Source organism: Apostichopus japonicus, chromosome 15, assembly GCF_037975245.1.
Source record: "Apostichopus japonicus isolate 1M-3 chromosome 15, ASM3797524v1, whole genome shotgun sequence".
Lineage (NCBI taxonomy): Eukaryota > Metazoa > Echinodermata > Holothuroidea > Aspidochirotida > Stichopodidae > Apostichopus > Apostichopus japonicus.
In genome coordinates this window covers 27,442,666-27,462,641 of record NC_092575.1, presented here as the reverse complement: position 1 = coordinate 27,462,641, position 19,976 = coordinate 27,442,666, and the positions used below count along the sequence as shown (strand labels likewise).

Here is a 19,976-nt window from a genome sequence, read left to right as displayed (position 1 = left end):
AGATTTTAAAGATCAACACAAGCATTGTAATTTGGTACAATGACAATTATTAATGTAGCCGTAGCAACCTTAATATGTATGCAATGACAACTACAGTAGTAGGCATAACACAGGAAAACAGATCAAACCTTCAACCATGACAATGTTAGTCATTTCAAACCATTTTGTTTAAAAGACAAACTTATGCAACTAACTTCCTCTTTCTTTATTTAAACTTTGCCTTCTAAGAGTGGAAAATATTTTATAACCATCATATTCCTTACTTGGAAACTTCCTGGAAACTAAAAGAATGAATAGAGCTCTTCAAAACAACAAGGCTACTGTAAACTTCCCAGATCTCAAAATGTCATCATTCCTGTTTGAAAGTGTTTGCAAAACTATTAAAGTTAGATTGGGACTCCCCAGTCATGCCCCACAAATCAAAGGTGTGTAATCTTATATCAGTCCTACAGTACCAGAGTTGTACAGTATATATATAGAGAGATATATACAGCTCAGGGTCAAACAGACTAGTGTTTCCAGCTTTCAATCCATAACATTTTGACACCTGTAATGTCTGACTGCAGATCATTTAGGGTCACACTAAGTAATAATCTCCATACAATTTAGGGTCATATTGAGTTAATCATTAGTAGATACAAATAGGTTCACATTGAATAAATCACTACTATATTTAGGGTCTCATATGTACAATATGGTTCCTAGTTAGTGAAGAAGAGATATATGGAATGTAATTTTGAAGTTTCAGGTCAAACTCATATTTTTAAGTACTTTCACTTTTACTGTTGTTTTGATCCTAGAAAGATATTACTTTCTAAATTACTGGATGTGAAACAACAGAAAGGTGACCATATTTTTTAACTTAGAATCTGGGTCGGGGGAGCAGGTATATCTACCCTTTCCAAAAGAACTGTTAGTCTGGTATCAAGAGTAGGGCTGTAAGTCACGACACCGGAGTAACATGACTTCTATCCTAGGAAGCACTTGTACATTACTATGTGCAGATAGTAGTATAGGCCTAGACCCGACATTACAGTGGTTCTTGTGCGATCGTCTGTGCGAGGTATATATTTGTGTACATCTGCCGTTTTCTAATGGCGTGTTATGAAAGTATAACGGACAGGAACGTAGATTTTGCAATATTTCTTAATCTGTTGTGAATAAAATGTAGTATTTTAAAATTTCAGGGATATTTCAGGGATACTTGTTAATACACTGCCCCCGAAAATCAGAAACATCATTAAACAACATACAAACTCTATCTTGTGGTGACTTTTCTTTCAAATTAAAAAATTTCCCTTTTTTTTAAATGTTTTTTTTTTTTAAATGTCTTAATTTCCAGCTCTTTTTGAAATGTAGTCAAATGAAACTGGAGTATGATCCATTTTGATATGTTGAACAGTCAGTACTGTATGTTACAAGTATGCTACTGTACATTCTCATTGAGATCCCTCAGCACGTAAACAGTTATGTCAACCAATTGAAGAAGCCTAGATAGTGCAGCTGGTACAGGAAATTCACAAAATGTTGAATTACTTAATTTAGGTGTTCACCGAGCTCATTAACCTGTCTGTACTTTGTGCGTGTTCATGTCCCTTCTGTTACTGTTACTTGTCATTTAGCCTCTGAAGAAGATCATGCTAGGATCGAAACGTCAGACCAACTTACTTTTACACTGTACTTAATTCAGAACAATACATGTCTGACATTTACTGAATAAAATGACTCTGAAATGATAAAAAATTTACAATACATAGCTCACTATTTTCACTGAGAATTACACTCTGTACTCTTCATACACATCCTGCATAAGTTTGTAGAAATACACAATAAACTTTTTACTTCAAAGAAAATGTAACTGATAGATACAGTACAAATCATTTGACTCTGAGACAAATAAACTTAGATCATGTGAGGCACTGTTAAGTAAACACTAATAAATTCCAAACTCACAAGATGTGTGAACAAACAGTACCGTAGCTGCCTGGCATGGCGATACATACAGCCCAACACACATGCAATGCAAGAAATCCTTTTTGAAGAAAGACTTTTAGGCACAAAATTAATTTTAAAATGTTTTGAACTGTTTGGAAACCATTGCTTTATATATCTGTATCAGTCTGGGTAGTATTTCTATACTACTTTTAAGTTTTTAAACCACTTTTAATTTTTTGGGAAAAAGTGGTGAAAATCAATTTCTTAGAGTGGTAACATTATATTTTTATTAGAAGTTGTGAATGTATAGTTAAGTGATCTGTGGTAAGGATTTAAGCACACAGAAGTCATCCTGCACGTAGAACTGCACTACATTCATACAGATTTTGTAGCTTTGCACTCTCTAACTAGGTTAAAAGACACAGTTATGGGAATTCTGTAATTGTGTGCTTTGTCTGTAATTGATTGCGAAGGGGACTTTGATTATCAACGATCTATACTGTACAATTTTCAACTGAAACATTTTAATTTTAACTTAGTTTTTGACTTGTAAACATAAACAAATGTATGGCTAGATTCTTACAAAAGTTAATATGTGTGAATTTGAAAGTCAACCATACCAGTGGCATAATACCTTAGAAACAAAACAGTGAATATATGTTAAATACTGGTAGAAATTTGAGCATGTGAAACCAATACCTGGATTTCTAACATATTTTTGGGGCAACACCGACGACTTTTGCAACCATGTACAGTATGTATACTATAGAAGCCAATCTTAGCTTATTCTTGTACTCAAACCGTATTACACCCAACATTCTCAACTACTGTATCTACAATACAATATAATGGAAATTTATAAAACTTATATATTTTAACTCACAAGTTCTGAATCAGAATCCCAAATATTTGTTGGATAGTTGATGTCCTGTTGACTGATTCCCAAAGTTTGATTATCTCCAGAAGCTCCAGATATAAACAGAGAGCCCAGACAAAGAAAGACGATGGTTACCCATGAGATGATGTAGGAATGGTGATGTTTCATCTTTGCATCAACTTCTCATTTTTCCTGAAAAGAAAAACAGAATGGTTGATATGAACCCATTTAGGAAGATTTACTTAATTAAAGAATTTTACAAATTTGAATTCTTGACCCAAGCAATAGACTAAAAACATTATCTCCCACACCTGGATACTCCTTTGCATATTTTCAGTCAAGTTTATGAAAATCTGTATTCATCTGTATTCAACAATATGGCTCAACAGTAAACACATTGAGAGGGCAAACCACACAATTTCTAAATTTTTAACATTATTTCACTATCTGAAATGTGCTTGTCATATGTATTTGTTATTGGGTCAACATTAAAATCTTTATGACAAATCAACTGAAAATGCTACTTTTAATGCAGCTGGTAAAAAACAATTGAAATGACAAAGGATACAGAGTTTAGAAATATAGCATATAATGTGGCTCTGTAATAATTCGAAATTAATATTTCATCTTTCACATTGGGAACATTTAGTGCTGTGCTTTGTAATGTTCCCTGCGCAGCCTTACTATGCAGCATCCAGTGACATCTAGCCAAGTGATAAGATTTGGGGTATTAACAATTATGGAATTGCCTATGGTATATGCATTATCATGGAGCTATAAACAGCTCCATGGTATTATGAACCCATTCCATCTCTTCAAAAGATTTGCAAGAGGGTCCTCCTATGGAATTATATCTTTCTTTATCACTAACTTTACATCAATTGTAGTTTGGATGGACAGTTTGACTACTATTAATAACCTAAATTATTAATTAATATAATACCGAATTAAATCAAACTTACTTGCACACAAGAAGTCAATCACAATTAGTCACAGTGAAACAGAAGCCAACAGCTGATCCCAAAACCTTAGTTACCCTTCTGATATCGTTAAATGGCGGCCGATATATACTCGCACAATAACACCATAAACTTTCAAATCGTTCTTCATTTATATAATGCTGAAAACGTGCTAAATCTCATCATGATGGAAATCTATTCATTTCACTGCTAACCATAACGTTATTAATTTGGTCTTGAATTTCGCTGTTCTTGGCTTTCGACCGTGTGGAGTACTCATGTGTAATCGACTGCGGTCCGGTCACAGCTAACATTCTGAACATTTTGCTTTCAACTTTTCTTTGGTACTATTTACATGTATCAGGTGACCTCTTGAACACCCGCCCCCTTCTAATTTTATTTTTTGTGACCAATGGTACATAATATAGATCTGCTAACATAGAAAAGAATATTTATCTCATATCCTATATTTAGCAATTTTATAACAAGGACTTTGACCTACTTTAATCATTTTAATACATATGATGGTATCTGGGAACTAAATTTTTCTGCTGTCGAGCAAAGTCTCAATTTGGTGACTTTATGAGATACATCAATCAGAAAGATTTAGCAAGTAGTGTGATAAGTAAACAAACATCAAATTCCGACCGGAGTGAAGTTAGATACTTGTTCCTCGTTCGACATTCTCGAATAAGTAACTGTAGTATGTATATGTTAGGCTTATTCGATCGGATAATGGATTCGATATACAACTATGGAAAGCCGAATGTTTTCCGTACGAGATTATCAAGTTATTTTCGTCGAAACAGTACATTTTAGTGTTTTTTTCCAAAGATAATGAGGTTATATCAATGGGTCATATGAACTCTGAAGACGATGTAGAAAATTAACACAATGCGTCTTGCCCGGTCCAAACAATGCTTGACCAATTCACCATCACTTATTAGATGAATGTAACGGGCCACGAACGAATTTCGGCCCTAATCAAATCAAGCACGCCTTGGACAGCCAAACAAATAAGTCATATGAACTGTAATGACAAGGTCGAAGAGTATCCTAATGCATTTTCCCGGTCCAAAGAGTGCTTGACCAATTCACATGACCACTACACAACCACTTCTTAAATTAATATAACGGGACCACGAAAAAGCATTGGGTCCTAATCCATCCAGCACGCCTTGGATCACCAAACTGATGGGTTACATGAACTCTAAGGACATTGCAGAAGAGTATCATGATGGTCCAAAGAGTGCTTGACCAATTTAAATGACCAGCTACATCATCACTTCTTAAATTAGTGTAACGGGACCTGAATTTTTTTTAAGTCCTAATCAAAACCAGCACGTATCGGACCACCTAATTTATGGGTCATATGACCTCTAATGACATAGTAGAAGAGTACTATAATGCGTCTTGCCCGGTCCAAAGAGGGTTTGACCAATTTAAATGACCACTACTTCATCACTGTACGAGACAACGAATAAAAAACATTTGGGCCCTAATGAAGACCAGCACGCCTTGGACCACACAACAAATGGGTCATATTAACTCTAATGACAATGTAGAAGAGTATCATAATGCGTCTTGCCCGATCCAAAGAGTGCTTGACAAATTTAACTTACCCCTATCTCTTTAAAGGAACTCTAACGTCGATACCATTGTCGCATAAGTAACTGGGAAGGTAGCAGTTACTCATTCGCGAATGTCGAACGAGGAACGGGGAATAAGTAACTAACTTCACACCGGTCAAATTCCGTCGCAATGGTAGATGTTCATGCGGAAGATTTATACGAGGAACGCTTTTACCATGAAAAGTACATGAAGTACGTACGCTTGCCTGAGTTAATACTACCAGGGTCCTGTTTGCTTCATTAGTTGTTCAGATCTGGCCAGTTGGATGTCAGGTGGGATTCAACCTTGGCAAAATTGCATTAACCCAGGCTATATTTGCACCTTTTAATCAAACGTTGGCCTAGGCTAGGTAGGCCAATTATTATTGTGATTCTAATAACAGACCAAGCCTAAATTAGACCTAAAAGTACATGTCTCTTGTAATGTTGTATCTAACTTGGGCATAAGGCCACCCTACTACAATTAGCCGTATCCGATGGTCGACCAATCTTTTTCGTTAAGTTAGATACGTATCAGATTTAAGTTACATCCATGAAACTGGCAGACTTTTATGCATTCGTAAATTTTGTTCATGAAATGTCAGTCTGTACATTTGTTCTAGGCCATGAGATTATCTGCCCTGTTCATGATGTAGTACTAGTACCCAGTCAGTATTGCGAAGTTCGCCATACTGCGAAGTTCGGGCACCCTAAGAAATACACGATTTTCACCATGAAAACCTACAGGAAGAGCCAAATTTCACCAAAAAGTACGAAGCTACAGTTATTTTCTCTCCAAAATGACCCGTGTGCAAGAAATTACTTACATATTTGTCAACAAAATGACGAAGATCTATGAAGTCTGTTATAATTACTGAAAGAGCAACTGCGCCCCCAATTTTATCACCATCGCCACACTGTGGGTTGCGCGTCCGAACTTCGCTATACTCTAGCAAGAAATACCAGTTCCACAATCACGAAGAATCTTCTTGGAAAACAACGTGAAAACAGTTTGCAGGAAAGAAAGTTTGGCCGTGTATCATACTATAACAAAATTCTCTCACCATATGAAGTATATTTTCAAATGATTTATACCAGAAGATTTAGTTTTGGGGTGTTTTAAGTCTTAAGTGGCCGAACTTCGAAGTCACCATCCTACATGAGTAAGCCTAATGTAGTGCTGATAATGTTTATGCACAGGTGCCTTTATGAAGCTTCACATTCGATCATTTGTGTCATCAAATGATCTAGTTTCAAGAATCAATGTGAATTTTCCCTTGACCAGTGGCATCTCCAAGGCAATGAATTAAACTGAGTTTATCGATCGAAAAACACGGTTTATCGAATTATTGCACATATGGCTTGCCATACACATAGGCCTACTTTCTTTCAGAACACTGAAAATTGGAAAGTTATGAAAAAGAATATAAATTGATGATATTAGACTGTGAAAGACAGGATGGTCAAATTATTTTTGGCGAAAATCTACATTTAACTGTCACGGCTTATTGACAGACAGAGCTAGGTGCAGGTTCCTCTACACAACAGTATTTGTACACATTTCATTCCACACACATTCCACATCATAAATTTATTAAAAAAATCACAGTTATTAGCAGTGAACCATTTGAAAGCGTGGTGGCCAATATTGGCTAAGGCGTTGGACTTGTGATCCAATGATTGCTGGTTCGATTCCTGCCTCTATAGTTCATTATGTTGTGTCCTTGGGCAAGAAGCTTTATCTGAATTCCCAGCCTCTCTCCAGCCAGGTGTTAAATGGGTACCAGTGAGGTAACTTGTCATTGGGTGCAGTATACAGTATAACTGCAGCCATCTGACTCTGGGACAGGTTATCATTGACCAGGGGTAATTAATAACGTCTGTAAAGCACTTTGAAAAATATCGCTGGTATAAAGCCCTATATTAAAAATTTATTATTTACAGGTTACATGGGGCAGGGAGATCATATAAACATATGTTTTCATATCCAAGATTTACATGGAAATGTTTTTGTTTCCAAATAGAAACAGTTTGGATGAAATAGATACCCTTGTAAAACTGACGGTGTTGGAAATATTGTGCATACTTTACAGTAAAACACTGCATTGAATGGTTACTGTTTGACCTACTGTACAGTACACAACAGTACAGTGAAGTCACAGACAGGAGCAATGCAAGAACAGATGTTTTCCCCTAATTGCTTATTTACCGTCAAATGATCTATTAAATTGTCAGAACTATGCTTTACTTACATCTTTTGCTTAAAACAAAACTCAATATTTCAGACATTTTGTAGTTATTTTTTGATCTGTCATTGTAAATGTTATGCTAGTCCTAGTGTAGGCTATTCAATATCTGGATGTCATCATGGCCTGTTGCTCTGATTATGAAGGAAGCTTCAATGTTATGTTCATGATTTAACATTTGCAAAAACCTTTTCTTGCAGATCTCTCGTGGTTTAACAAGAAATAGTAATTGGAGCAAGTTCTACCTGAGCTAGTCTGCGAAGAAGCCATTCATTAGCCAGAAAATCAATCCAAGGAAGCTATTATCCGGCATCCTCTATTCTCAACATCATACAAATTCCTGGAACTGTTTGAAATATCTATAGCGAAAATTGGTAAATGGATGCGCGGGAAACCAGCTGTATTTCTGAAGAAGATTTATCAAATATGAATTTATTTGAAGCCCTTGAAGTACCCTCAAGTTTGATAAAAATTCACAATCTGTTGTTGTGAATGCTGTAGTCTATTACTTAACCTCCGTGCCAGAATCACAGATCTGTAAAACTAACTTTACTGAGGAAACTTTTATCCTATAACAAATATGAGATGAATATAAGATTCAAAAATTTACCCGAACTCTACTCTGTTAAAACTCTGTACTTTGTCTCAAACTACTGTATCACTGGTTGGATGAACACTATATCGATTTAGTATTGTTATATCCACGTTCTTTTTTGAAGTGCAATATTATTTGGCTGCCACCACCTGTGCTATTTCAGTATGTTTACCCTACAAGCCATTACTCATCCCTTAGCCATCAGTACCATGAGCATACGTCAAGTATGCAGCCAGAATTGTCTTTCAAGATCCTCCTCTTCAGTGAACTACCTCAAATCAATGCCGAGAAGAGCCGATCAATCCAGGCGTTTCTTCGCCTCGAAAACTACGCCCTCTGGCAGACCTCAGCTAGTGATACTTGGCACGGGATGGGGAAGCTACAGTGTCCTGAAGAATATTAACAAGAAAGTTGTGGATGTCATTGTGATCAGCCCAAGGAATCATTTTCTTTTTACACCTCTTCTGTGCAGCACCACAGTGGGAACTCTAGAATTTAGGTAAATGTCATCATTCTTGGGAATAAATTTGGTTAATTTGCTCATGTGAGTTGATAATAATTCTAGACTAAGATTTCATTTCTAAAGTCCTCTCTTTGTTTGAAGTGACTGTAAGCTTTATTTGTGGATACCCTCCCTTTGTTTGATTCCTTACTGGAGGCAGAAGGAATCACTGATGGTGATGGCTTGTGTGTTTATATATATCTGCATGTAATGTGTGTTTTTGTGTTTGTGACATCTTGCCTTGTAGTAAGCCATGAAAACTGAAAATCACGGTCGAACTTCATAGTTGGTGTATAGATGCTAAGTGAGGGCAAGAACCCTTTGCTTTTCTTAATCTTAATCTTCTCCGTAACGTCTGTTACATAAGGTCAAGATGCTCTCTTTCCACCCCTGTCGATCTTCTGCAGCTCTTCTCACATCGGACCAGCTTCTCCAGTCATTCTTGTCTCTCTCTTTAGTTACTCTCTTTCTCCAAGTCGTCCTGGGTCTGCCAACATTCCCCCTTCCTTCTGGTGCCCATTCCATTGCTCTTGCATGATTTCCTGTCTCCTTCCTCATAATATGACCAATCCAATTCCATCTGCGTCTCCGTATCTCTACACTTATTCTGTTTATGCCTGTTTGCTGCATAATTCTGTCATTGCTAACACTGATCTTACTAGCGTTTTGAATAGTGTTAGTTTTGTCTTTCTGCCTATTGCACCTTTGCTTTTAGTGAAGGACAAAAGGTCATTGGGAATGGTATAGATCAAATCGTACAAATAGGTAACTCCAATAGTAAAGCTTTTCACAAACTTCGGACAAATCTGCACCTCTATAGTGAGTACAAGAAGTGGATGGTTGTCTGCTGAGGTCAAAGTTGGAATGTAATTATGTAAATCCATCTTAATGTGTACAAGAATGTATTGTTCTTTGTTATAGAGGTCAAATGTCATGCTACACTGAAAATTTTCATGTGGCAAGGAATCACACTGTCTGTGGGCTTTCTGGTTCAAATCCTACACTGTGTGGTTTCCTCCTTGTGTCCAGTTTCAAACCAAAGCAGTGTTTGGTTGGAATGGTAACTGCTTGACATACATACTTATATAGCTTTTCCATATGTTTTCCATTCAACTAACTTGTCATTTATAGTGAATACTGATCCTGCATGATGTAGGTTAAGAACCTACATCATATATATAAAATGACCAATATTTTATTTTGTATAATTATTATCAATCACCTTCAACTAAAACAGTCTTCCTGTATTTTTTACTCCTCATCAGTTGAAAAACTTAAATATTATCTCTCTTTCCTTTCTAGGAGCATTATTGAGCCAGTTAGAAATACTGGCTTCAGGAACCCAGAACACTTTCATCACGCAGAGGCTGTTGGGCTAAACATTGAAAAACAAGTAAGTAGGTTTTCCCGATAAAGTGGTTATGGTTTTATGACAATAAAATAATGAGACAGTTTATGCCCTAGGGGATGGCACCCTAAAACTGTGATGTAGCCAAGGAGTCAACAAGGGGTGGTGTGGGGGAGGGGATGGTAGAGGGTTGGTTGGCTGGATTGGATGGGAGAGGATGGGGGAGATATAATTCTTTGTATGCAATTTGTCAGAATTACCTCATTTAATGGTGGCACGACCCTAATTATAATATCAAAGGCAACTGTCAATTCACAAGGTCGTCTGCTATATTCAATGCCTCTGCAGGGAAAGATTACCACATAGCCTTTTATGTAGAATGATTTAAAACTATTTTCTCTTTGTTAAAGGTTATCACCTGTAGGAGCAGTCTGAAGAATCATAAAGTCTATGATGTCCCATACGATAAGCTGGTGATTGGTGTTGGTGCTGTCAGTAATACATTCAATGTACCCGGGGTTAAGGAACACGCTTTCTTCTTAAAGGTATATATGTCATTGAAATTTATGATTCCTCTGTAGCTGTCTTGTGCAAAATATCTCAAAATGTGTTGTCATTTTTTGCATCTTTTCATCGTGTGTGTATGATGTGTACCCCCAATGTTATAATTAAATGGGTTACAATGTACCACTCCCATGCCCCTCACTTTCCCTCTCTTAAATACCAATTTATCAATTATTGTTGATGCATGGGTTGCTGTTACAAATGCATTTAATATTTCTATGGCTTTGACTTGTGAAAAAAAAACATCCAATCATTACAGTATGGATATAGTGTGTGATTTATGTTTTGGGCCTGGGATACTTTATTCTCATTATTTTATATTTTTTGCTCAGTTTACATGTTTTCATCATGTGTGTACCCCAATGTTATTACCAAATTGGTTTACAATGTACCCTCCCGCTACCTCAACTTTCCTTGTTATACTCTTCCATCAAATGGTGTTGAAGGATTGCTGGTGCAAAATACAGTATCATTCCTATGCTATTACCAAAGCAAATCTACTGCTTTCCTGACCATTGGGGGAAGCAAGTAACTTTTCCTGTTCTCAATCCTTCCTAAGAAACTTCCTCTTTTGTGGTTTGTCAGATGGTGCACAATTGTTGGTGACACCGATGTAATGATACAAGTCCTCTTGCAAATAACAGGAAATAAAGAGCCAATTTGAGAGCATTTGTCTCTATTCTTATTTAATATGTTTAATCACGTTAGCTGTTAATTATATTTCAAATTAAGTAATACATCCAAGGGCAATTCATTTGAATCTATTCTTGCGTGGGTTTGCAAGTTAAGTTCATTCTTTGGAGAACTCACTTTTCTATGATGTGCGTATTATTTACGACACTACATTGTTCTCACCAATGTTCAAGGAAGGAAGTGTTGTGATTGCCACGAGACATAATTTTTAATGCGTTAATAGTCAATTTTCATACAAGAGTGTATATTTAATGTTTATTTTTCTTTAAACAGGAAGTCAGCGATGCACGAGGAATTCGAAACAGAATTTTGTCAAACTTTGAACTCGCGCTTCAGCCAGGTACATCTCTCTCAGAGAAGAAAAGGTTACTTCACATCGTCATCGTTGGAGGGGGGCCGACCGGGGTAGAGTTTGGTGCTGAACTTTACGACTTTGTCAAACAGGTGCAACATCAATTGCAGAGACTGATATTCATTTGTTGCCAAGTTTAAAGTCAGATTGAAATCATGTCTTCCCACAATCTATTGTTGCAATGCCGATAAATTTGTACAATTAGACTACTTCTTTTAACTCAGTTTTGTTTCTGGCACAAAGACTTTGCGTATCGTTATCATGTGTAACACAATGACTCCATTGTGTCCCCAACCACAAACCATTGTGCTTGATATGTTTTGTTAAAGGTCGTGTCTATTGGCACGTGCACGTGCCAATAACAACCGTTATTGTTATGTTGACGTACCAATAAGCATCGATATTCGCACGAACATGCTCGTGCTTATAGACAGTGAGTTTACACACGAAGGCGTACCAATAAGGATTGTTATTCGCACGAACGTGTAGGTGTAAGTAGGCATGTTAGCATGTAGTGATTAGAAAAGCACTGAGTAGGCGGGGAAGGTAAACCATGGCCCCAACCACAGTGTTGGGTGTGCACGGTCGATTTGCCCCCCTCGCCCCCCACCCTCAAGATTTTGGTCGATGAAAATTTGCTGATTCTCAAAAAATGGTTATCTTTTTCAAAATCAATAGCCAAATCTGTAAAATATGAGAGAAATCAGAGATGTGATCAATTCTGGGAAAATTTAGAGAAATAATTAAAGATTTTGTTGGAATATTTCAGAAAAGATTTGTTGCAAACTTTCTTAAAATGCATAAGGAATATGATGAATTTAATTCATCTAGTCCCTTGTTTGCTGCTTCAACGGTTTTTGAATCCTTTATTACAAAAATAGAAAAAGTATCCGCAGATATCCTTTGAACATAACCCTGGAAATCCCCATAGTTATCAAATTCCTGTTCCATTGTCATGCACTGCTGTGTTATTGTCCATCGATGTCCTGTTCATCCCTCCCGGCCAGCACATATCAGGACAGTTCATTGGTTACATCAACCACGAGTGCTGATCGGTCAAGTTACATGTGTGCTAATAGTCAATGTTATTCGCACGATTACGTCCGTGCGAATAGCCACAACGTTTGTTAAAATATGTGTGTAGATAGTTGTTTGTAGTGCAACTCCTGGCTTTAATTGCTTTAGAACTCTGCTTTTGGAATAACACAGTGGTTGTGAAATGATAACACTTTGGGATGAGCAGTATGTTTTGCTAATTACCAATTAACTACCAATTAATACTGCAGAAAATTATTTAAAGCCGTATAACAGATATTGTTTAAGCTGAAATTTGCCACATTAGTAAGTTCCCAATTTTCCAAAGCATTTTGTTATGTGGTACTGGATAAGTTATTCCTTGTATCATGAACATATTGATATGCTGTTGCTAGGTAGCATCGCAACCTATGGACAATTAAAATCATATATGATTTCATATAACAGTCTCTCAAACAATGGTAACTGATTTAATTTTTGCAGTATATACATAAGCAAATCATGATGAACAGAAAACTGACTGAGAATTTGAAAAGAGCAAATAAATTGTTGGCTTTTACAAGATTTGAACCATTTGTCTCAACATTTTCTATTTACAGGATGTCTCACGCTTGTACAGAGAGGAACAGTTATTGGTTCGGGTCTCTTTGATAGAAGGTAGAAAAATATTGTCAGCATTCAACCAGAAACTACAACAATATGCAGAGAAAAAGATTAAAGCTAGAGGGCAGATGGAACTCATTCAGTCCAATGTAATTGGTACATATTCAAGTTCTTTTCTCGACTCCATGGTGATATAGTAATATAAATAGAGGCCTTGACCTTTGACATGATCACTTCATTGAACTCAGCCTTTCAGCTAGTTTTATATCTTGTATTGGAAGAGGTCACAGTTTCCTCTCAAGTCAGTGAAACAACCTGTGTTGTAACTTAGCTATGACTCAACTGAAATGAAGTGACTTAAACAAAGTTGTGAAGTGTTTACCACATAGAAAACACTGTGACTTGACTGGACTATTAAAGAAAAAAGGCTGGTGACTCGACTTAGTTAGTGTAAAGGACTTGTAACATCTCTCAAAGCAATTTAATTATCTACGAACAGTCAGTGTCCGTAAAGGTCGTAAAGTCTTGCCACCAATTTGGGCACTGTTAATATTTGCTAAAAAACAGGAAGAAAAACAATTTTGAAGATGTTGAAAATAGTTTATCAAGGTGAGTGAGTATTACAGTTGATTTATAATGCCCAGATAGAGATGGTAAAACTAAGTATACAATCTCATTTATCACTTAACATAATTAATGTATTTAATGGCAACAAAAATCCTAGATTTCATTCTTTGCCCATTGGTGGACCACTGAGAACAATGAAGAAATGTTCACACACTCTGGGGGCCGAGGTCAGGAAATTTGAGTTTTCTTTGCCCAAGATGGTACTCTCAAACCTGGTCTGAGTGCCGTGACAGGGTATACATATGTTAGTCAAATATTGATGATTTCATTTGGCTTTTGCAGACCTCATAACATTTTTGAAGACCAACCAGGGATCTGAAGATCCAGTTTTGAAAAACATGGCACTGAATCATAGGACACTAACAAATCAAACTACCCTTTGTTCTGTTATAGAAGTCCTGATGTGCATTTTGCCAGGAGTTTTATTAAATTACTTACATAATGTGAAGTTATAGGGTCTCCAGTGAAAAACTTCAAACGACGTTGTTGACAATCACATATGCTTCACATTGTACATTGGTGGGATTGAAAGTCACCTAATATAAATCCACAATTTTCAAACTTCCTCCTTCTGTCACAGATGTCAAGAGTGACAGTGTGACTCTTCAAGATGGATCTGTGTTTCCCTGCGGTCTTGTCGTCTGGTCTACAGGTCTGGCCCCAAGGTGAGTTGTGCATTTGATGTTGTGTGAAGACCTACTTACATTAAGGACCTACCGTAACCCACCATTGGTCTGATTATTGTATTTAGCCTATGTATTTTAAAAGAAACTATATGCTAATGATAGACCATAGTGGATGTTTTTAAGAAAGCTTAAGTTCTGATATCTCTCTGATAATCTGGTCACACAAATTGGAAGGTTGCTTGTCCAACAAGACAATTTGTCATGAGAGGAATGACATGGGGTGCTCGTTATGTAGGCAAACATAGGATCCCGGTAGGCCCAGAGCCAACAACCCTGACACATGATCCCGGTAGGCCCAGAGCCAACAACCCTGACACATGATCCCGGTAGGCCCAAAGCCAACAACCCTGACACATGATCCCGGTAGGCCCAGAGCTGACATCCCTGACACATGATCCCAGTAGGCCCAGAGCCGACAACCCTGACACATGATCCCGGTAGGCCCAGAGCCGACAACCCTGACACATGATCCCGGTAGGCCCAGAGCTGACATCCCTGACACATGATCCCGGTAGGCCCAGAGCCGACAACCCTGACACATGATCCCGGTAGGCCCAGAGCCGACAACCCTGACACATGATCCCAGTAGGCCCAGAGCCAACAACCCTAACACATGATCTCGGTAGGCCCAGAGCCGACAACCCTAACACATGATCCCGGTAGGCCCAGAGCCAACAACCCTGACACATGATCCTGGTAGGCCCAGAGCAGAACTGTGACACATGATACCGGTAACAACAAAATAATTTGCTTCTTCATAGCTCTTTGATGACTTCTACATCATGTGACCACACATTTACATATTAATATTCCTATCCCATCGTACCTGTGCTTCGCTAGTGAAATCTTATCTTTTCACACACAGACCATTTGTCGAGTCCATAGACTTTCCTAAAACACCTGCCGGCCAGATTCTTACAGATGGTAATCTACGGGTCAAAGGTGAACCTTCCGGAAATGTCTTTGCCATCGGAGACTGTGCAGACATAGAAGGAGAAGGTTTGCCTTGCTCAGCACAGGTAAATAACATGTTCACTTTGTGAGAAGTAAGTAACTTGTTTTACTATGTGATTAGTGGTGATGTGTGCAGTTTAACCTTCATAAATGTTATTCAAACACCAGTTAACATTGTCAGATGTAGTTTTTTGTTTTGTCATGAAAATATCTACCATCTGATGTGTTGTTGCTATTAAAAAATCAAATTAAACAAAGTTGATGTGTCTGTTATTTTCTAAATTGATAAGTTTGATGGCTAGCTGACTTTTCAACCTTGCAGGATCTTCTTCAAAGGTGAAAACTAAAAACAAAAACAGATAAAGGACAAATTAAGTCTATAGACAGATGGACAAATGACTTAAACTGGACCAATGAAGAAAGAGTACAGTCAAAATAGACAGACTGAACAAAGAAGATGAAACAGTTTAGCAGATGAAAGTCTAAATTTGTGTGACTCAAATGAAGTTTAGATATTTTTGATTTTTGTACATTGTACAAACTACTACAAATGGCTTACTCGTAGAGAATTCCATTACCAATATATATGTCTTCCTAAAAGTTGTTTATTCAGAAAAAAATTCAGTTAGCTGTGCTTGACTTGTTTGTCAGTTATTTTTCAGCTTGCCATGATTTCTGCACTTTTGTTAAGCTTTTCCTACTATATAATTATTTCAGATGTAAAAATGTAGGAAAAGATATACAGTGTTGGCAATAAGGTACTCAGTTATGGTGTATATTGCTACTAAAAGGAAACCTTTTGAAGCAGGAGTTCTCAGTAGACAAAATCCGTCCAGTTGAAAGATGTCAGCATGGCCCACAAAAAAACAAAATGGCGATATTCTTTCAGTGATGGGATTTGGTGGTACATGAGGCCTTAGGAGTGACCACCCTAACAGTCAACCCTGCCAATTGCCCTCTCTGCCGACCCTTGCTGAAACTTGATCAAAGAAACCCAGTCGTGAAGCCTATGTCTTGATCTGTAATTATACTGATATTGTGTATGTTTCTGAAGCAGTCTTAATAAATCTATACATTTTGTGGACTTACAGAGCCACAAGAAATAAATGGAATACAACAAAATGATTGTAGAGAGAACATTTTCATCGACATTTGTTTAAAATATGTTCATTCACTATTAAGAAGTTCCTCTTCATTTCTCAAAGGTTGCAGAACGCCAGGGCAGGTATTTAGCTGAATGTCTCAGTAAAGACAATCACAGTCAGCCGTTTAAATACCAAAGCATGGGCATGCTAGCTTATGTCGGTGACTACAAGGCTGTCAGTGACACTCCTGCTTTAAAGACACAAGGTACGCTAAACTCTGTCATATCTAGCAATGGTTTAACAGTGTTGAACAACTTCTGTACTCTATGAACTGAGCTATTCAGCCAGTAGTTGATGGCTATCCCTAAGGAATCGCATCAACTTTGTAATCCTGAGTTTACTGCCAGATCGAATTCAGTTGTAGCCAAAAATGTTTTCATCAAATTTTGTGTATAACTTCCTAGTTAATATTCATATCTTGACTAACTTTATAACTTTTAAAACAGGATATCTTCTTACCTAAGATTACCATTACGTCCTTGTGTGTGCTACACTACAAGAAGGGTAAATGTAAATGCTGTCAAGAAAAAAAGAAAGAAATATATACAAATGGAAGCCATTAACAAAATTAACAAGAGCTATAAGTTCAAATTATCTGCTTGGGAGATTTGAAAATGGGGTCAAGTTATCTGGTTAGGAGATTATAAAATGGTCCCAAATTCAACCGAAATTTAAAACATCCCTGTGAAGCCATTCACCCAAAACTAGAAGACTGGAAATATTAAGACATTAATGTGAAGAATTACAATGTGGAGAGAGAACCATCAGAACTTTATGGAAATATCCACTTTGATTTGAAAGGAAATCCATCGCCTAGTTTTTCTTCCAGTTATAGTCTGTCATATATTTAGCATTCATAATGAAGGGGCTGACATGTTAGCTGAGGATTGCAGGAAACGGTTAACCCCAAGAGTTTGGAAAATTTCCAGTATTGTTGTTCATTGTAGGGTTCTGTTGGTGAATTGATCCAATAGTTAGTGGCGAATACAATTCATGTCACTAATGCGAAAGTGCTGTGGTGGCACCATATCTGAGGGAATTTTATTTGGTACTGTGAAGTTAATGGGAGAGTAATGGCTGCCCCAGCTCTTCTAGGCACTGCTGAGAGTTAAAGGGTGTGAAGACTCACGCAAAAAGAAACGTCTAATGCCTGTAATGTGACCTAGTTACGAATGAGGTGAAATAGAAGTGTTAGACACCACCATCGATCCCAGAAAATACACACACACACAGCTTGCTACCATCGGTTATAAGACACTAGTGTACAGGCAGTACATACAGCTGCTGTCAATACCCACAGCACAGTGTACAACAATACAACGATGGACATCTCAGGTCCAGCTAAAGATAACAAGGTATCCTGTTTCATTACTGTACTGTCTGCATTTTGTAGCGACACGAACAAAACATCACTTGCAAGTAACGGAAAGTTAACTTTTTCAGATGGCCGCACGCGGTTTGGGGCGAGTCTTCAATGCCTTTAACAATGAAACGGGATTTCACCATAGCAGGACACATTGTAAATTATACGATAGGTAGGAATAGTATTGGTTCCCTGAATGGACAAGTAATATTCAATCATCATAAGATTACTGATGGCTTGATTAAAACTAAGTCATATACTTATTTATTATAATAATTTCATGTGTGTCATAGACTTTGTTATATTTTTGTCTCATTTTCCAGGATTTAATTCATGGATACTCTGGAGGTCAGCTTACTTGACCCGTCTGGGTAGTTGGAGACTTAGGATGCAGGTACCTCTTGACTGGACCAAGACCATGCTGTTTGGAAGAGATACATCCCAATTCTAGTTAATGCCCAGTATTGTCATTATAAAATGAATTGGTCTAGGTTGTATTTTTTGGCCATAAATTTAACTGTTGGTCAATTTCCACAGAGAAACAATTTCATTCTTGAGGTGTATTCAAATAATATAAAGTATAGTCGATGCTGTGCTGATAGGAAGTACATGACAATACATTCTACCCATCATCATGTGTCCGTGCACTATTAGCTTATTTCATAACCTGTAGTGCAAGTCATTAGGGCAAATGATGTGATTTAGTTTGCAGTCTCCATTTGATGGTGATGTCTAATACTATCCATTTTTCTTGGGGAGAGGGGGGGGGGCACGGTAGGGGTGATGCACGCCAGGGGTGATGGAGGGGGAATAGTTGCATACATAACAAAGCATTGGTACTGTAGATATATTGCTTCTAGGCTTATATACCTTGGTAGATCTCTATTATACTCTTTCAGAATAAAGATATATTTATTGCCAGTTTTTGTTGTGTATTTTATGAATATTTATGCCAGAGATTTCAGCATCATAAGCAAATTGGTTTACATAGAATATATGCTTTGCTTAGTAACAGAATATTCCAGTTCTAAACTTATTGCATTGTTTTTAATGCTGTGTTTAATTAAACCCATATATGTGGACCGGAAGTACTCTTTACAATATCAGCTTATTACAGCTTGCTGAAACATTTTACAGGCACGAATATTTGTGACTAATGGAGTTCAAAGGCACATACCTTTAAGTTATAAAACTGATAACTGTTGGCCCTAGTTCTTGCTACCCCCCCCCCCCCCCCCCCCCCACAAAACTCATCTCAAATACATCCATAAAGCAGGATAACATTTCTATTTTGGACTCACTGTACACCACATAAGTCGATTCCAAAGACCCTTTATTGATGTAGCCTTTTCACTCTTCCATTTAGTATTAATCATGTTGAACACTGTCATTAGCTCTCTATTAAGTTAATTTTAAAACAGTAAAAACAGAAAGGTATTCTGTGTCACTTCTTATCTTTCTGACATTTGTCAATAAAGAAAGACTTACTTTAGCTTGTCTAATATTGGTGCCAAATTATCATAGTTTTATCAAATATTGTATTAAACATAAAGTTTTATATGGGTTCAATTAGTAGTAATTCACATACAAAGAATGACTTTCTTAATATCAGGGAAAAGAAAATAGTTTTCTACATTGTACTAGAGCAGGGGCGGGCCGCATGTGGCCCTCGGGCTGTAGGTTGCCCACCCCAGTACTAGAGTGTACTGATTTATATTTTTCATCATTTTGTATCAACTTTCTTGGTGTCATGCATGTATTATTTGGAGTGGTGGTGTCCTTATACCCTATGTCTTCTATCCTACCTTCAGTAGGATTCCTTATTGATAGAGGTGATGTATTATGCATATGCATGAGAAAGTGTTGAATTGTATGTAAAACC

At 37.2% G+C, this 19,976-nt stretch overlaps 2 protein-coding genes across 5 annotated transcripts in view; one reads left to right on the top strand and one right to left on the bottom strand.

Moving 5' to 3' along the window:
* The window catches only part of LOC139980853 (mitochondrial sodium/calcium exchanger protein-like), a 30,745-nt gene extending 26,598 nt beyond the window's left edge, over window positions 1–4,147 (bottom strand). Inside the window, exons 1-2 of the mRNA XM_071992834.1 lie at window positions 3,775–4,147; window positions 2,819–3,004 (exon numbers count right to left, since the gene is read on the bottom strand). Coding sequence (XP_071848935.1) covers window positions 2,819–2,980 — 162 coding nt within the window. The 5' untranslated portion in view covers window positions 2,981–3,004; window positions 3,775–4,147. The remainder of the gene's footprint in view (window positions 1–2,818; window positions 3,005–3,774) is intronic.
* Window positions 4,148–5,470: 1,323 nt separating this feature from the next.
* Window positions 5,471–19,334, top strand: LOC139980850 (probable NADH dehydrogenase). 4 transcript variants are annotated; one of them, XM_071992829.1, is made up of 10 exons: window positions 5,471–5,594; window positions 7,828–8,721; window positions 10,027–10,117; window positions 10,483–10,617; window positions 11,603–11,773; window positions 13,316–13,475; window positions 14,527–14,611; window positions 15,498–15,651; window positions 16,792–16,936; window positions 18,418–19,334. In XM_071992829.1, the coding sequence occupies exons 2-10, from the start codon at window positions 8,387–8,389 to the stop codon at window positions 18,543–18,545; spliced, it is 1,404 nt and encodes a 467-aa protein (XP_071848930.1). In that variant the 5' UTR covers window positions 5,471–5,594; window positions 7,828–8,386; the 3' UTR covers window positions 18,546–19,334. The 4 variants fall into 4 exon arrangements, with proteins under 4 accessions (XP_071848930.1, XP_071848926.1, XP_071848927.1 ...); XM_071992825.1 differs by having other exon boundaries at window positions 5,517–5,675; XM_071992826.1 differs by lacking the exon at window positions 5,471–5,594 and adding an exon at window positions 5,601–5,737.
* Window positions 19,335–19,976: the final 642 nt, after the last annotated feature.